The sequence below is a fragment of the Chionomys nivalis genome, chromosome 4 (genome assembly GCF_950005125.1).
Source record: "Chionomys nivalis chromosome 4, mChiNiv1.1, whole genome shotgun sequence".
Classification (NCBI taxonomy): domain Eukaryota; kingdom Metazoa; phylum Chordata; class Mammalia; order Rodentia; family Cricetidae; genus Chionomys; species Chionomys nivalis.
The window spans coordinates 74,671,302-74,690,045 of NC_080089.1; the positions used below are offsets into that span (position 1 = coordinate 74,671,302).

The 18,744-nt window shown below is 42.8% G+C and overlaps 1 protein-coding gene across 2 annotated transcripts in view; it reads right to left on the bottom strand.

Moving 5' to 3' along the window:
• Positions 1-5,078: 5,078 nt before the first annotated feature.
• Positions 5,079-18,744, bottom strand: part of Tmod2 (tropomodulin 2) — a 44,991-nt gene continuing 31,325 nt past the window's right edge. For both annotated transcript variants that reach the window (XM_057766753.1, XM_057766754.1), the window contains exons 8-10: positions 18,570-18,713; positions 16,347-16,491; positions 5,079-13,270 (exon numbers count right to left, since the gene is read on the bottom strand). In XM_057766753.1, the coding sequence (XP_057622736.1) occupies positions 13,236-13,270; positions 16,347-16,491; positions 18,570-18,713 (324 nt within the window). In that variant the 3' untranslated portion in view covers positions 5,079-13,235. The remainder of the gene's footprint in view (positions 13,271-16,346; positions 16,492-18,569; positions 18,714-18,744) is intronic.

Here is an 18,744-nt window from a genome sequence, read left to right on the forward strand (position 1 = left end):
TGTTTGTTCATTTGAGACAAGGCCTTGCTATGTAATCTGGCTGCCCTGAAACTTACTATTTGATCAGGCTGGCCTCAGACTTAAAGCAATCTTTTCTACCAGGAACACAGGCCTGCACCACCGTACCTGGCTAAGGGAAATCTGTAAATTAAAATATCCAGGAGCTGGTTTCTGAAAGACATTTCCTACAGTGCTCAGGTTCGATTATTGAATATCTAATACATAACAAGAATTGTGCCATTATTTGTAATATCTTGTTGAACTTTGCAACAACTCTACAAAGAGGAAATTAATATCCTCACGTTTTAAACATGAAAATAAAAACAAAGAATTCAGAAATTTAATTTGCATAACGTCAAATGGTTTCTCTCGTCAAGACTACTTTCTTGTCAAGACACCAGCATGCAAATAACGACATGGGAGACTTATTATGAAGTATAAAAGCTCCGCCTAGCTTAGGCTTCTTCCTTGCTATGCCCAGATCCCCGAAGTCCCCCAAGAACCAACAAGGAAACCGAGTCCTGTATGTAAAAGCAAAGAGCCTTTATTCTACACAAGTTTGCAAATTCTGACTCTCCCTGTGTCCAACACATTGGAATGATTGGAGAGCTCCGAGCTCAGTTAGAGTTGGGTTTTTATAGTAGTAATGGTGGGAATGAGGAATTTCTAAGGATTCGGACCCCTGATTGGCTGACATCTGGCTGACATTTGTCTAGGGGTGTCCTGGTGAGTGTGTGCTGGCAGGTGATCCGATCTACAATAGTTGGAATGTTAGGAATTTCCTTTGGATGGTCCGGTCCTGAGTGGTGCCTGGGTAATCTCAGTTTGTAGTTCTTCTTGCAACCAGATATTGCTTCAGGGTAAACTACTGAGACTCAGGCCTCCTTTAAGTTTATCATGGCTGGGTCCTACATTCCTAACTAGTTCTTATAGCCTAAATTAGCCCATATTTTTAATCTACTTTCTTCCACAAGGTTCATTACCTCATTTCCATACTGCCCATCCTGTGTCCTCCATGTCTGCCTGGTGACTCCGCCTTTCTTCTTCCCAGAGTTCTCTGTGTATGTGGAAGTCCCGCCTATACTTTCCTACCTAGCTATTGGCCGGTCAGCTTCTTATTACACCAACCACAGCAATACATCTTCATACAGTGTACAAATATCCCACAACAACAGGCTGTATGTAAATCCAGAAATGAAGCATATACTCACTCAATTACTAGCCTGCCTTCTAACTGCTGATCAGACCGACACGTCTTCTAGATCTCATCAAGTTCTTTAAAATATGATAAACTGTGGCCTGGCTCAAAGAATATGAAGAAACTTTTCCAAGACATTCCAGAAGAGACAGTATTTTGAATAAGTAAATAATTTGGATTCTTTGACAGTTTGTTTGTGTAATATTAAAAAAAACCTCCAAAACAAAACCTGATTTAATTGACGTATATGTATGTGTGCATGCATGCCTTTATGTTCACCATGTGTGTACAGGTGCCTCAGTAAAGCCAGGTGAAGAATTTGGATCCCCTAGAACTAGAGATACAGGCACTTGGGAGCAGCCAAATGTGGGTGCTGGGAAATGACCCATGCTCTGCAAGAGTAATACATACTCTTAACTGTTGAAACCATCCCTCTAGCCCATTTTGCGTGTCTTTTTATTTTTTTTGAAAGAACGTGTCATGTAGCTCAGGCTGGCCTCAAATTCATTATGCAGCTGAGTCTGGCCTCAAACTCTTTATCCTTCTGCTTGCACTTCCCAGATCCTGGAATTACCGGCACACACCACACATCTGGCTGACTTGACAACACTTCCGTATTCTTTCCACATTAGTATCCTGGTTTATTCTGGTCTGAGAAAAGAAGCTGCTCTCTCCTGCCACTATTTTAGGGATTTAACTCAAGTCATCAGCCTTGGGGCTCTCTGGCCAGCCAGCCTAGCCTACTCAGTGAGTCCCAGGGCAGGCACCAATGGGGCTGGAGGCCTGGAGAAGTGGAGAAGTGGTTAAGAACACTTGCTGCTCTTCCAGAGGACTCAGTACCCTCATCTGGCCTCCACAGGCACTTGCACATATGTGATGTACATTGTCCTTTGGCTTCCACATACGTACACACACACACACACACACACACACACTTGAAGAAGGGCAGAGTATAGCTCTTACTAGCTTTCAGGGCTTGGTCAAAGTGAAAGTGATTGATAAGATAATACTCCAATGCTACTCAGTGCCTTGTGAGTCCTCATTAGTGTTATCTTTATGCCTCCAGCCAGAGCAACCCACAAGGCCTGTGTCACACTGAGTCACCATAAGCAAACTAATACCAGCGGCAATTTGCTCCTTATCAAAAGATTCCTTTAGGAATTTTGAGCTTCCCTCAATTGTTTAATCAGTTTTTAAGAACATAGTTTGCAAGATAGTTGTGAAAACTTGGAACTATAGACCAAAAATTAAAAGGAAAGGAGGGGGGCATTCTTTATGGAATTATTCCTTTACAGAGTCCAAATAACTCCAAGTCAAGGATTCAATCAAGAGTTAACCCCAGAGAACCTAGACAACACAGGGGCCCCTAAGAGAGACATACATGGATATAAATAGGAAGAAGAAAAAGACAATGTCTTCTGAGTAAATTGGGAGCGTGGGGGCCACTGGAGAGTGTAGAAGGGGAAAGGGGAAGAAGGGAGGGGAGCAGAAAAATGTATAGCACAATTAAAAACGAGAGATAACTGTCAAATCTGAAAGCTCTTGTCTAGAAACATCAATTAAACACAGGCCCAGCATAGGGGAATGAGCAGGAACCAATCAGGTGAGAGCAACTTTTGAGCCAGCTCCATCTTGCTTGTATGCAACTCTTGGAGATATGGGGGAGGGCCTCTTTTCTTAGGGAATGAATAGTACAACCAAAATGAATATCTTTTTAAGAAATAAAAAGCCATACGTATCAGAACACTTGGTAGGTAAATGCCGGAAAACCAGGAGTTCAAGGCTAGCCTTGGCTACATAGTGAGTATGAGGAAACCTGGGCTACATCAAGACCTTGTCTCAAGAAAGCAAAAAGAAATAGAACAAGTGAATGAAAGAAGAAAAGAAAGAAAAACAAGACTGTTTTGGTCCTTTTTAACTTTTAAGAACAGATTTATTTAGGTGTAATGTGTGTGTGAATGCATGAATGTATGTGCCACATGCATACAAGAACATGCTGAGGCCAGAAGAAGGTATTGGATCCCCTGGAATTGGAGTTAAAGGCTGCTGTGAGCGGTCACATGGAACCACACCTGGGTCATCTGCAGTAAGCAGTCTTAATCACTGAGCCATCTTTCTATGCTGTGGAATGATCCTTTTGTATACTGTAAAGATTTGTTGCTGTGGTTGGTTTAGTAAAGAACTGACTGGCTGGTAGCCAGGCAAGAAGTATAGGCAGGACAGCCAAACTGAGAATGCTGGGAGGAAGAAAGATGGAGTCAGAGTGGCCAGCTAGATGCAGAGTGAGTCAGACACACAAAATGGGACAGAGGTAAAAGCCATGTGGCAGAATTGACAGTAGATTGATAGAAACGGGTTAAGTTGTAAGAGCTAGTTAGTAATAAGCCTGAGCTATCAGTTAAGCATTTGTAATTAAGCCTCTGTGTGGTTACTTGGGACTGGTGGCCAAGAAAGAAATTTCTGTCTACCATGTGCATGCTTGTTCCCTGCAGAAGTTAGTAAGAAGGCATGAGATTTCCTGGAACTAGTGTTACAGATGATTACTGTGAGCTACCATATAAGTGCTAGGAACAGAACCCTGGTTCTTTGGAAGAATAGCAGTGCTCTTAATCATTGACTTATCTCTGCAGCTCCCTCTCTCTCCTTTTAAAAGACAAGGCCTCACTATGTAGTGCTGGTTGACCTGGAACTTGTTATATAGATCAGTGTAGCCTTGAACTTAAAACCATTCTTTTGCCTCTGCCTCCCTAGAGCTGTGTATCCTACCATTGAGTACTTTATTATATAAAATAGATTTTATAAAATAAAAACTTACATAAAATATACATATATTTACATATAAATATATGTACTATAAATACATTTATATATACAAATTATTTATATCTATCATCTATGTATACTAATGGTCATGAAATTTAAACTAGACAATGGTAACCTCAGTATGATGCTTGTAATCTCTACTACTCACATGCCACAGACTGAAAAGGACAGGGCTTTGTGGCTCAGACTGACCTCAAACTCACTGTGTAGCTAAGAATGACCTTGAACTCTTTATCCTTCTGTCTCTACCTCCTAAATTGTAGGGGTAGCCCCAGCCAATATATTTTTTACTAATAAATATTGCTAGTGTGCTCTCCCCCACCCCTTCTGCTTTCCTGTTCTCCGCTGGAACCATGGGTTCTGTGAGTCTTTCCCGAATTAAAGCTGAATATATTCTTATAATTTCTGTCTGCCTTTATTTACGCCATTACACTAAATGCCAGGCTTACAGGTACACACCACTACATGGGGTTTTATGGCTTCTAGGGATGGAACCCAAGGCTTCCTCTGCTCTACCAACCAAACTACACCCCAGCCCCTGAAAAGGAGAATTCTAAAGCAAAACAATAGAGCAATGCATTTCCTCATGGAGGTGTGCGGCAGCAAATATAAACTAGATGTAGGCCTTCTCTGCTTCTCAGACTGTCATCAGCCTAAATGATGAAATTTGGGGGTCACCAAGCTGAGCCAGAACTCAGCAGGGAAGCAGGGAGTGTGGGCTTTTTTTTGCTACTTGAGGTCAAATCTTCACTCAGAAATTTGGTTATTTTTAATGCTTGCTGGCAGAACGTATGCACAGCTACCTGCTATTGCCTGTATTCCTGCTGCCCATTATGCTAACAAACTTCAGCTGTGTAGCCACATGTGTGCCTTTTGGTTTCAACATGTTTCCATTTCTCCTCTGGCTACTGTGGCTGTGTACTTTATCTTCCTTATATTAAGGCGCCATTGTTCTTTCTGCAAATGTTCTTAAGTAAAGTAAGAATGTAAAGTAAGTGTCAGGCATTTATTTTGAGGAGATACTCTTAAGAGCAGCCAGGAGTCAGGCTTTGACATTTAAAGTTAAGTTTATTGACCCCCCTTTTATTTTTTACATTTCCATTTACAACTATCATTCCAGACACAAATGAATACATGACATCCTTGAAAGCACAAAGCTCTTGATTAATTGAAAGTTTATATTTAGCTCAACATTACCTCTTAGTGGCTAATTCCAAAAGGCCCCAAATTACACCTTTTTTGGGGGGCCAATGGGGTTCCTTGTAACGATAAAAGTAGTTTAAAATTTGTACATTTTCCTTTATCTCACACTTTTCACAAGATGTTTAACTTCACATTTAAAAAGAAAGTTAGTCTTTAGTTTTCTAGTGAACTAACCGATCATCTAGCATTTGATTAAAAAGCATCAAATGAAAAATAAAGCCATGTGGCTTTTCAGAATTTGCTTAGCTAAACAAGTTTTACCAATAGTATACAAGTTTACAAGTGTATTATGTCCCTTAGTCTCTTCAACACAATATAGGCAACGATACACATAAGGTCACACTTGACAGGCATAGAACTGTTAAGTCATGACTGGTGGCATGCAAGTATTTTACATTTTTGTGTGCAATGAAAAATGCTGCTTGTTTTATAGAAAAAAAACCACGAAATAAGATTAACATAAAGGCTTACTTAAAATATAAATATGCTTTATCATGTACATAGTTTTGTTCTTAAGAAGAAAGCAAAGATACAAATTACTTTTATTCCATTTACCTATTTATTTTAAAGACAAAGTCTCATGGGTCCCAGGCTGGTCTTGAACTTGCTATGGTGCTGAGAATGACCTTGAACTTCTGATCCTCCCGCCTCCACCTTCTAAGTGCTGGGATTACAGGTTCACTACCATATCTGGCTTAGAATAATTTGAATAAAGATTGTCATGACTAACATTTGGTACTAAAGTAAAGTTACTCAGGAAGTGTACTTTCCATCCTTCTCCTTTTCCCATTTGGCCCATTTCTGTCTACTCACATCCAGACTATGTCCACAGAAGTTTCAAATCCTGGGCCAGTTTCTTTCAATACACAGTGCACTTTTGATTGTCTCTTGGTATGCAATCAATATGTGCTTGGAAATGCAAATACACAGGTATCAAATAAAAGCCTACTAAAACATACTGGTCAGTTTCTTTCTTTACATTTTCCTCCCCTCCTTTCTCTCTGATTCTGAGGAGAAAAATATTATATATAAAGATATTCTGTTTTTGAGGGAAGCATCCCAAAACTTTAAATTTTTTTTTTTTAATTTTGTAGTGTCAGGAAATGCTCTCTCACCCAGCTAACTTCCCAGCCCTGAAGTAGCCTTTCTGACAAGGCTGCTCTTCTAGAACGACTCTGAAGTTATCAAACACAGCTGAACAGGAGCAAGCAACTGTCTGTGGAAGATTCCCCGAGAAAGCAGGAGCTGCAGTGGATAGATTACCCACTCATTTCGGAATCACAGGATAGGTTTTTCGAGACAGGGTTTCTATGTGTTACAGTCCTAGCTGTCCTGGAACTAGCTCTTGTAGACCAGATTGGCCTTGAACTCACAGAGATCCGCCTGCTTCTACCTCTCAAGTGCTGGGATTAAAGGCAAGCGCCACCACGGCCCGGCTCAGAAACACAGGGTTGTAATGCTTGGAATCTGAAAGGGACACACCGCTTTACAGATGAAATGAAGATAAGATAGATGGAAAAATCTTACCTAAGGTCACATACAGCTGGCATCCAAATCAGTATGATTAGATATATATGTATGTATATACATCACATGGTTGTAAACAGAATATAACTCTTGTAGGGCTGGAGGACAATGACAGACAAGAGACATTTATAAAGCACCTACTATGTACAAGGCACCTTATTAGACGGTACCAAATATAAAAGGACTGAAGGGACACCATCCATATAAGGCCAGGCTTCAAGGTTTTTCTTGGCAGAAATAACTGGCCAGGGCTGAGCTGCTGGTGATAGGTAGTTGCTGCCCTGGAGAGCTTTCTCCCCTTCCGTGTCAGAGCTGGCACCCGGATGCCAGACATGAAAATTCCTGGAGCCCAAGGAGATGCTCTTCAAGGTGGCCAGCAATACCTTGAGTCTTGGCTTCTGTCACTTCTAGTGATGACAGAAAAGACAGCAGTGCTCTTGCCTAAATTCTTAGTCACTGTTTGAGCTCCCCTTTGGGAGCCAGTATTTCCAAGGATTGTGTCCACTTCCGCAGGGGCCCTTTCTTTTTTGAGACAGGATCTCACGTGGCCCTGGCTGGTCTCAGATTCTATGTAGCCAAAGACGAATCTGAACTTTTGATCTTCCTGCCTCTGACTTTTGAGTGCTGGGATTACAGACTCATGGCACCCTGCCCAGCTTATGTGGTGTTGGGGATCGGATTGGGACTCGGTGCACACAAGGCAAGGCAAGCACATTACCTTACTGAGTTACTCCCCAGCCCTTTTCAAAGTACTTTCAAATGACCCAGCAAAATGATCTATCGTTTTGTATCACTGAAATGTAACCCCCACTGCTACCACCAACCACGTTTCTCACCTCTATGTTTAAAGTAAAACAATTCTAGCTCTTTACATCATTCCCGTGCCCCAATCTGCCCTACTCCAAAAGATGAACCACTGGTCAGAATAAAACAGACTCAGAGGCAGTGGAAAACACTAGTGAATTGATAAAAGTGATCTACTTTTGTACAGTGCTTTCTGGTTTCTATGGTGTTTCCATCCAATGATCTGATTATATTTTCTCACTACAATTCTGTGAGGTAGTTAGTGAAGATATTAATTCCCATTTAATAGCTGGGGAGCTTCAGCCTTGAGAGACCAAGTGGTTTCCCCAAAGTCACCCAGCTATGAAAGTGTAGAGTCAAGTGTTCAGGTCACTTGACTCCATTTCCGGTGCATATCCCCCATATAATGTATAATAGGCAGGCAATTAAATGAATTGCCCATGATCATACACCTGCTAAGTGTGGGTAACGGGATTGGGATTTAGCCTCCTAATCTGTTAGTATGGTACCCATTCACCATACCAACTAGCTGAGCCAACGTGCTCCAAATGACTGCCACAAGACACTGCCAACCAAGCCCGGTTAATAGGTGGCTCTTTTCCACCCATGACTCCAAGCCTTCTCCTTCACCCTCTCCAAGGCAACAATGTGTCTGAAATAAGCTTAACCTCTGACTCATGTGCTGTTCTAGATTAGTGCCCAGGATATAGACTTAAAATTTGCAACCTGTCCTTCACCTATCTACTGATTGTTTGGTCATTGCTGTTAAGCTAATGGGAGAGAGATTAAGAGGAGTGAGCAGAATTGAGTTCTGCCATTAAATTAACTTAAATATTACATTCTCAGCCCTTTTACTTTGTAAGGATCTTGAGCCAGAGTATAAGATACAGTCGGATCTAGAATTGGGGACCATGAACATCGAGGTTCCGGGTACTTTTCTCTGTTCAGTTAGTTCCAAACGGCTGCTCTGTGGTTTACCCAGTGGGATCAGCCTGCTACTTAGAGTTTTCATTCCCTTCCTTTATGTGTGAGAATGGAGCGAGCAGCGGGGGGTGGGAACGTGGGGGGGTGAGGGGGTGGGGGCGTGGGAACTGTGAAGTCAGCAAACTCAGTCTCTACTTTTTGAAAAGGCACTAGGTCTATCATCCCAACTCTAAAGCATATGTAAACTTCTCTCAGACCAGAATTCTTCGGCTTCCTGTCTCCTGCACAGCATTTCGGAGAGGGCAGAGTCAGTCTCAGCCATGAAAAAAGAGGTACGCTCAAACACTCTGATGGGCTCTATCTGGCTGAGCATACTGACACTGTCACGCCAGGTCCAAGCTTGTACACCAGAAATGTCTTGTGGCAGTTATTCCGAAGGCAGTGGCTTCCATAATGCTGGTGCCCACCAGGGGTCACATCTCTGTGTGGAAGAAAAGCAGCGGTTCATGATCTGGCATGCCAGTCTTCCTTTAGGAAAACTGGCTCCAGGGTACAGGCACTGTGACAGCTTCTGAGCTTGAACATGGAGATGGGTTTCTTCTACTGGAAGATGAGCTATGCGCTGAAAGATGGATGAGCAACACCTGCCCCTCCAGGCATGGGATTCTCTAACCTGGGCCCACCACCACCCTAAGAGGGGCAAGAAAGCGTGGTCCCATCAATCCATGGTCCACATGTGGCCAAATATCTCACTACAGTATTTGGTGGTCCTTATGTACAAAATTATTTATATACAGTGTGTCCTACAGAGATGGAAGGAGGGGGCTAATTGATGTCCATGAGTATGAAATGATACACACTTTAGGCATATAGGAAGATCTCAAGGGGTGGTAATCCAGTGAACATTCTAAGAATCATCCTCCACACAACTGTGAAATGTGGTGGGTGACAGAAGCTACAGACTCCAGAGGAATTCTCCACGGAACCTGGGTCTGCAGAAGCTCTAAAAGGGGAAGGGAAGTGGAGCTGGGGAGAGAGCCTCCCCTTCAATCCGTTGTCCAGATGTAGCCAAATACCTAGTTAGATATCTGACGATGCACACACACACACAGACACACACATGCACGGCACAAACACACACACACGGGGGGGGGGATAGAGGGAGGGAGGAAGACTAACTTCCCTCAAAGATGAAAGCAAGGAATTTGATCATGCTGAAAAGGACGAAGGAGCTTCCGCTGCGCACATAAGGCAGATGGAGAAACGCACTTGTGCTACTAAATGAGTCACTATTTCTAGACTTGAGAAATGTATCTCCTAAAAGCCATCTATCTGCATGTGCCATGACAAGACAGCAGTGACAGGAACCTTCAAGTCCAGGCAAGCAAGTTTTCACTTACTATGGGCCTGCATAACTGTAAAGGGAAGAGAGCAGGCTTAGGGAAACTGGAGCTTGCTCCAAACAGTCAGTCAGGCATTAGCAAATACTCAACACGCTAGCTAGCAAAATATATACATATAAAAATAATTTACACATATTACATCTCATCATGATGAAACTAATGTCTACTCTAGGAGGTGAAGTCTCAGACTAATTATATGATTTGATACATACCCCCCAAATGTATGTTTTATCCTCTAGTAGTTACCTTCAGTATGGAAATACTTATGGAAATGTTACTTTACAAGCCATTTAAAAATCCACAATGATAAAACAGTTATTAGTAATAAATCTCATAAACTTATAAGCTAAAACAGTATGATTTTAAAAACAATGTTCTACCATCTTGCTTTACTAATATTAACAGCTCCTTATAAAAAGGATTAGCCGTGATCCAGATCTGATTTATTTCTCTTGTTTTTTGCCAGGCTGTGTTAACAACTGCAACCCATTCTCCAAACTGTGGAGCTTCAGATAACATTCTGCAGGGTCAGAGTTTCTTACGAGATGGAGGCATGAGAGTGAATAAGGAGAGGAAAAGGATTACTTGTAAAAGTCTGTGACCAAAACATAGCATCCTCCCTTTGACAACATGGTAAGCAAAAATTCTGATTGAAATACATTGTGCACATTTCACCCAGGTAGAACTGATGACTGCTTATCAGTCAACAATCTAGAGAGAAGAAAGGAGACGGCTTCTTACGCATTGTTAATTCCCAAAGACTCTTCTCACCATGGCCAAGAAGTTAATGCTGAGAGTTGGGTAGTATTTATGACATGTAGGCACGACACGCATAAATAATCTCAAGAACATAGTTTTGCCTTTACCATACCAACTGAACCGTAAGTGCAAGTCACTTAATATGCTTTGGTTGGGGGAGGGTGGGCTGGGGATCTCATGTAGCAGGTAGCCAACACTGATCCTCCGAGGGCTAGGAAAAGTGGTGTGTGCTGCCACACCTGGCTTCCCTCAATTCTCAGTAGTGCTATGGTGAGCAATAACTCACAGACTTCTTGAAAACTGAGCAACCAGCAAGCTTATATAAACCTATATAAATGGGTGAGCAGAAAAGAAAAATCAGACTGAGAACCATCAAATGGAATGCACTAATATGTTTCAAGATTGACAGGAATATAAACTCAAAAAATATCAGCAAACCCTCCTTACTGTGTCCTGAAAAATGTAAAAACGAGTAAAAAAAATGAGATGTTTCAAAGGCTTTTTGCTTTCAGCTCTGGGTATTTATAGAACAAATAAGTGTCCAGTTTCTCCCTCTAAGTGTCCAGTTTTTAAAAGGCTTCTCAAAATAGATTCCAAGAGCTTTTCAAGCTATTAACCCATTAACTTGCCTTACTGCTACCAAGTAACCCAGGAACCCCCAGTAACTAAAACGATACAGGAATGGGCCCAAGATCTGCCAGGGACAGCAGCTTCTTTTGCTCTGTCAATAGCATAAGAGATAACACCTTTGTAAGACTCAGAGTCATAAAGAGAAGGGAAACAAGAGAGATGCTCTGTGTGGGAGGTAGAGGACAGGGAAAGGAGACACTGTGACAGTTTATCTTCATGGAATCACAGAGGGTGTGACCAGAGAAGTTTAACCCAAGAGGGAGGACTCACCCTGAATGTGGGCAGCGCCATCCCATAGACTGGGGTCTCAAACTGGGAGAAAGGAGAAAGTGGGCTGAGTCCCAGCATGCATCTCTCTCTGCTTCCTGTCTGTGAAAACGATGTGACCAGCTGCCTCATGCCCCTGCTGTCATTCTTCTCTGTCATGGTGGATGGTACCCTAAAACTGTGACCACAATGAACCCTTTCTTCCTTACGTTCCTTTTGCCAGCTACTTGGTCACAGCAGGGAGCAGAGGAGCGAGCACAGTTACCTCACAGAGGTGCCACAAGCTGTTATCTACGACAGGAAAGAGAAATGATTAATTTGGGCCAAAGACTTCTGTCATTGTTACCTTAATTTTGCACTGCACTGCCCAACTATCACACTAAAAAATTAATGCAAACATTTCACTTCTGCTTGCACAGGCTTTGTCTTCGAGGAGACAAAGAATCTGAGTAGCCAACAATTCATTTTTACCTAATGTTTGCAGATGTCTGGATCAGTGATGTCATGTGATAAAAGTGGCACCCGATTTTATCAAAAGGCAGAGAAGCAACTTCATGTGAAACAAAATCTATATAACTAACCACAATGCCCACAATTTATCCTGTGAGCTTGTCATGCTGAAGATGAAGCATCAATTACTTTTAAATTTTGTCAAATTCATTCAATCTTATGTATTGGAAACTTTGATTGAGGTGCCATGATCTATTAAATTTATTTTAACCACATGTATATATATATGGGGGTTATGCACATATGTTTGTGTATGCCCTCAGAGGCTGGAGGCATCAAACTCCCCTGAAGATGGATGGCCACTGTTAGGTAGTTGACATAGGTACTGGGAACTGTACTCTGGTCCCCTGGGAAAGTAGCAAGGACTCTTAATTGCTGAGCTTGTCACTCTAGCCCATAAGATGCCATTAATATTGTTTTATTTAGGAATGTGCTATTTTGAAATTTTCTTTTATACCTGGAAAGCCTTTCAATGGCTTTATAAGTAATTTTCTATTAAATATAATTTGGGTTGGAGATACAGCTCAGGGGTAGAGTGCTTGCCTAACATACACAAGGCCCTGGGTACAATTCCTAGTGCCACCCACCTACACAAATGTTTAATTCATGTTTAATCATGGTAAAGTGTGTGAATTATCAACATACTCATGGGAAAATAAACAGTTAATTTGATAATGCTAGGTTAAAGTGCTGCCTAATCAGTCAGGCATGTGCACGCAGAGACAGTTTTCTGGAATTAACGGAGAGTTTGTGAAAGATTGGCAATACTAACTTCTGATGTGGTCAGCAGCACACTTCCCATGTACTCAGCCTAACTCAAAGTGATGTGTGTAAACAGAGATAGGCCTCTACTGCAATCAGCTACAAACACATGCTAAGCCCCTTTCCATGATTAAAAACACGTTCATGTAAGAAAGCAAGACAATGTGAAAGTGGTTAAAATCATCTCCAGCGCTGTCACTGTCTGAGATCCGTGTCCTCCTGTTTGTGCAAGCTTCCAGGTGTGTCCAGGAGTAAGTCAAACCTCTACACACATTTTCACATAAATAAGTAGTGCTAAGAAAGAGTAACAGTTAGGATTATGACTTAGACGGTTAACGGAAACGAACAGCCTTAGATAAAGTGGTCCCATGAAGAAGAGGACGAGTTTTTGTCCGTGTTTCAGATGGCTGTGTGATGTGAGAGGTTTACCTCCGGTCTCCTTCGACTCTCTTCTTGCGAACTAGGTAAGAGAGAAAGAAAAAATTAAAAAAGACAAATAGAAGAAAAGGATATTGTGTGAAATCATTCTAGAGCGGTGGTTCTCAACCTTCCTAATGCTGCGACCCTTTAATACAGTTTCCTGTGTTGTGGAACACAATAAAATTATGTCACTGTTACTTCCTAACTGTGATTTTGCTACTCTTATGAATATGCAAATATGTAAGGACCTGATATGCAGGATCTCTGACCCCCAGGTTGAGAACCACTGATCAAGAAGATATTTACCCCGCAAAACTCTATGCCACACACCCAAGGGGATGAACCATCTTAAACTTCAATACTGAATGAACTACAGAGATAAATGGGAATGGCAAAGCAATCTAGTATAAGGAAGAATTTAAATTTTAATAAAGCTATGTCTGTGTGGTAGCTGGGAATGTCTCTGTCTATGGAGCAGTCAGTCCAGGAGAGACCACAGAGCAGTGAACTGCTAAGTATTTTCATGGGGATTTACACACAGGGCATCTCCTTGACTTCTGTGCAGTTCTGTCTGGCCCTTGCAAAGTTCTCAGGTGAACATAGACTCACCCATGACCTCTGACTATGACTGGGAGACCAGGCTTCTGTAAAGAGAAACTGAGATTCCTTAAATCTCTTCTTGTTTAAGAGCTCTTAAGTCTCCGATGTGGTGGAGTGCACCTGCAGTTACAATATTGAGGCTGAGGCAGGAGAATCAAGAATTGGAGGCCAGCCTGGGCTACATAGGAGTTCCAGGACAGTCTGGGCTATACAGCATGATTCTGTCTTCAAATAAACAAATAAACAAAAAATTCCTAAATATTGGTCTTCAAAAAATGTATGGTTTAGACAACAGGAAAAATTAGAGATTGAGGTTCCTTTAAACTAGTACTTGGGATCAAAGATACTTTGTCAAGATGGCCTGATTTGATGGCTGGAGAGTCGACTAGGTGGTTAAGGGCATTTGTTTACTTGGATGACCTGAGTTCAATTCTTAATGCCCACATAGCTCCTCACAACTGGCCCAAACCCCAGCTCCAGGAGAATGGAGCTCCTTGTGACCTCCAAGGATACTAGACACATACATGGTACACAGACATACATGCAAACTAAACATTCATACGCATAAAATAATACATCTTTTAAAAAATTCCTGATTCTATCCTTTTCTTCCCTCCTCTGATATGGTCTTACCATGTAGCCCAGGTTGGTCTTCAACCAGGATTTTCCTTCATTAGCCTCCCGAATGCTGGAATTACAGGCACACACCACCATACCTGACATATGCCTGGTTTGCACAACCCTTCTCTTTTCACTTCCTGAGCTGCAGACTCTTTTCATTCATAGAAGGGGCTTCTGGAAGCTTCCTGGATTTAGCCAACCGGTACGCTATTTGAGATTCCCTCTCACTCTCTATGTTCAGTAGCCCAAGCTGTAGGAAAGCTGCCACCCACAATGGCTGTTCCTGGGCACGGGATCTGATGTCAATACTTCCAGAGCCTCGCTTTGCCTATTTTTCTTTTGTTTTCTGGATTGCTCAGATAAAGACCTAACATGCTTTCTTTCCTAGGTGTCTTCTGATTGTCTCCATCCTTTTCCTAAGTCTGCTGGGTCATGGGTCTCGCTCTCTGCACCCCATGGGTAAGTATGACCCTATGTCCTGTCAGCATCTTTCTTTCTCCTTTGGCCAAGGTCTGGTACACTGTGCCCAAACCTCAAACAAGGACTCAAGTCTGCTTGTCCAGTCTTTGATGTCCCTCTGCTATGTTGCTTCAGGTAGTTAAGATGCCCCTAGACAAACCTTCCTAATCTGCCACAATTTTCTACACCGTGACTGACCAGGAAATGTCCCATTTCCTTCCATCAGAAGGAAGGGTGTGGACTCCCCAGCAAAGTGTAATGGCATAGGAAGGCAAAGAGGAGCCTTGCTGAAAAGCTCTGTGAGAGTTTAACCTGCATACTGTGGATCTGTGACAGTACTTCACATGTAAAATTCAGAGGTATTCATGTCCCCACATTTAAGCCCGAGTATTGAAAAACGTGCCATCAGAAGTCAGACACAAGGAACCTTGTTGTATGGAGCGGCAGGCTGTGTTCTGGCTGCCCACATGGCTAGCTTATACCCCAAAATAATTACACAGAAACTGTATTCTTTTAAACACTGCCTGGCCCATTAGTTCTAGCCTCTTATTGGCTAACTCTCACATCTCGATTAACCCATTTCTAATGATCTGTGTAGCACCACGAGGTGGTAGCTTACCAGGAAAGAGCTTAACCTGCATCTGTCTCGGAGAGGAAAATCATGGCGACTGACTGACTCGGCTTCTTTCTCCCAGCATTCTGTTCAGTCTACTCCACCTACCTAATTTTCTGTCCTATCAAAGGCCAAGGCAGTTTTTTTATTAACCAATGAAAGTAACACATAGACAAATGACTCTCCTCCATCAGAACCTGGGACTGCCATGCCCTGTGTTGAAACAGAGAGAGTACTGACGTGGGGTGGCTTCTGTGAGTATGTTTTATTATCATTGGTTAATAAAGTTGATTTGGCCAATGGCCAGGCATAATAGAACCAGGCAGGGTAGCCACTGGAGAAGCAAGATGCCAACAAACTGGTGATGCCACGGCCATGTGGCAATACACAGATTAATAGAAATGGGTAAATTTAAATGTAAGAGCTATCTAGTAAGAAGCCTGAGCCATTGGTCAAAGTTTTATAATTAATGTATGCCTCTGAATGGTTATTTGGGAACTGGCGGGCCAGGAAAGAACCCTCCAGTTACACAGTACCATCAGCTTGGAAGGAGGAGAAGAGTATAGAGGAGGCTAGGGGAAGGAAGGAGAAGGGAGAGGAGGGGAGGGGAGGGGAAGAGAGAGGAGAAAAGAGGAGGGAAAGGGAGGAGAGGAGAGACAAAGAAACCAGGTAAGAGCTAAGCTAGAGAAACAGCTCTTCTAAAAGAATGTTGTGTTGAAGTTTAAACACCCCACAGACCAGAGGATGACCATGACCACCGAGCCCAGCGACATGGCGTCTGAGATGCTACCAGAGCTCTTCCTACTGATCACATCTGCCTTACCCAGGTCATTATTTTTTGTGATGGCAGCTGCCACTCTTGTCCGTGGCCCTTGCTTGGTAAACTGGTACCCGAACTTGAGGATCCTTGAGTTCTCCTCCAGCATCTGGGCTATCTCCATCTCCACAGCAGTTCCCAACTGCTGCCTCTGGATGTGGATGCACAGACATAAACATGGGATAAACAGGAAGGGAAAGGAAATAGTTACAGGGGAAAACTACATGGCCACCTCCACAAAAAGGTTCAAAGGGAGAAAGACACCAGGGACATCCCTTCCATGTAGTTTCCATGTAGAAACAAAATGCAGACAGCCCAATCGGCTGATACTTGAAAATGAAAAAGGAAACTAACCAACCAATCAAACAAAGGCAACAAAAACAAGAAATCAGGCTGGGGAGTTGGCTTAGTGGGAAACGTGCTTCCGTGCAAGCATGGGGACCTGAATTTGGATCCCCAGACCCATGTTATAAAGTCAGACATGATGGCATGAACCTGTAATTCCATAGCTGGGGGTGCAGAGATAGGTAAATCCTAGAGGTCACTGGTCAACCAATCCAGCCAATCAGCGAGCTCCAGGTTCAGTGGGAGACCCTGTCACACAAACTAAATCTACGGTGGAATGTGACAAGAAGAAGACACCTGACATCAACCTCTGGCCTTCACGTGTACACACATGTATTTACACACTCACATGCACATGAACATACACATAAGCAAAAACAATCGAACAAAACCCAAACTAAAACAACAGCAACAAAAATCCCAACAGCAAACAAGAAATCCATTCTGAAGATAAACTGGGTGCAAGACTATATTACAGTACTCAGGAGACTGAGGCATGAAGTTCAAGTCTAGCCTGTGCTAACCAACGGGACTGTCTCTAAAACAAATACATGATACAAAACAAACAAAAATAAAGAGAAGGCAATTCCTGAGTGAGTCTAAGCAAAAACTAATATTTGGGCTTCCAAGTCACTCAATACTAATGGAATTAAAGCAGGGATGTTTCTTAAGTAGTAGGAAAGTCTGACAGCCATCAACTCAAATACTGAATATACTATCCTGGAATCCATATCCAAAATCAATTAAAGTTCTAGGCTGGAGAGATGGCTCAGCCATTGGGAGACCTGCTGTTCAATCCCCAGCACCAACATTGGGCAACTCTCGATCTCCTGTAATCCTAGAGTCAGATGTCTTTGACCTCTGGTCTCTGGCACACACACCATTAAAAATAATAATAAAATAAGTTAAAGATCATTGAAATCAGTGGCCTCTAAACAAGAGCAAGCCTCAGTGTCTGGGCAGGGCTCCCCCACTTCCTTCCTGAGCACAGTCTCTGTAAGAGGCAACGTCAAGGCTGGGGCACCACTGGGCTTTGGCTCAGACCACAGGGTAAGAGAATAAACAAGACAGCTGGCATACCCCTGCTGCCTGGCCAGTTTAGGGCAAGGGTAGCTGGCTTTCTGTGGTCTGCTGAGCTGCTGAGAAGTTTACTTAAGATCATGCTCTGGGGCTGGGGAGAATGCTTAGTCAGTAAAGTGTTTGTCATAACAGCATGAAGACCCAAGTTCAATCCCCAGGATGTACATTAAAGAAGCTGGTGTGTTGGTGTGCATGTGTAATCCCACCACTGGGGAGGCAGAGACAAGGGGATCCCTGGGGCTCCCAGGCAGCCATACTAGCTTCTCTTTAAAAAAAAAAAAAATGTTGGCGGGGCTGGAGAGATGGCTCAGAGGTTAAGAGCATTGCCTGCTCTTCCAAAGGTCCTGAGTTCAATTCCCAGCAACCACATGGTGGCTCACAACCATCTGTAATGGGGTCTGATGCCCTCTTCTGGCCTGCAGGCATACATGGAAGGAATGCTCTGTATACATAATAAATAAATATTTAAAAAAAAATGTTGGTCAGCACCTGAAGAAAAGGTAGCTGAGGCTATCCTCTGGATGGATACACACACACACACACACACACACACACACACAGAGAGAGAGAGAGAGAGAGAGAGAGAGAGAGAGAGAGAGAGAGAGAGAGAGAGAGAGAATATATGCTCTATATGTTCCCTCCATGGGCCAGAAGCTGTTAAGATTTGTTGGATAGCCCAAAGACCCCATCAAGTCCACACAGAGCTTTGAGCTTCAGCCCATTCCCTATGGGCTTGCTCATTCCTGCCTTGCCCCCCCCCCATCTAAGATGTAAGCTAGCTTTGCCCCCCTCCCTCTTCTGTACCTGGTTGTCAATCTTGATCTCTGTCAAGGTGTCATTCTCCCGCAGGGCTTCCACCAGGGCCAGGATCCCAGTTCCAGTGATGAAATTGGATTCTACGTTTAGACTTTTTAAGGTCTTGTTGACTTTCAGCATATCTGCAAAAGCCTGAGTATCCAGAAACAGTTGTTAGGGTTTC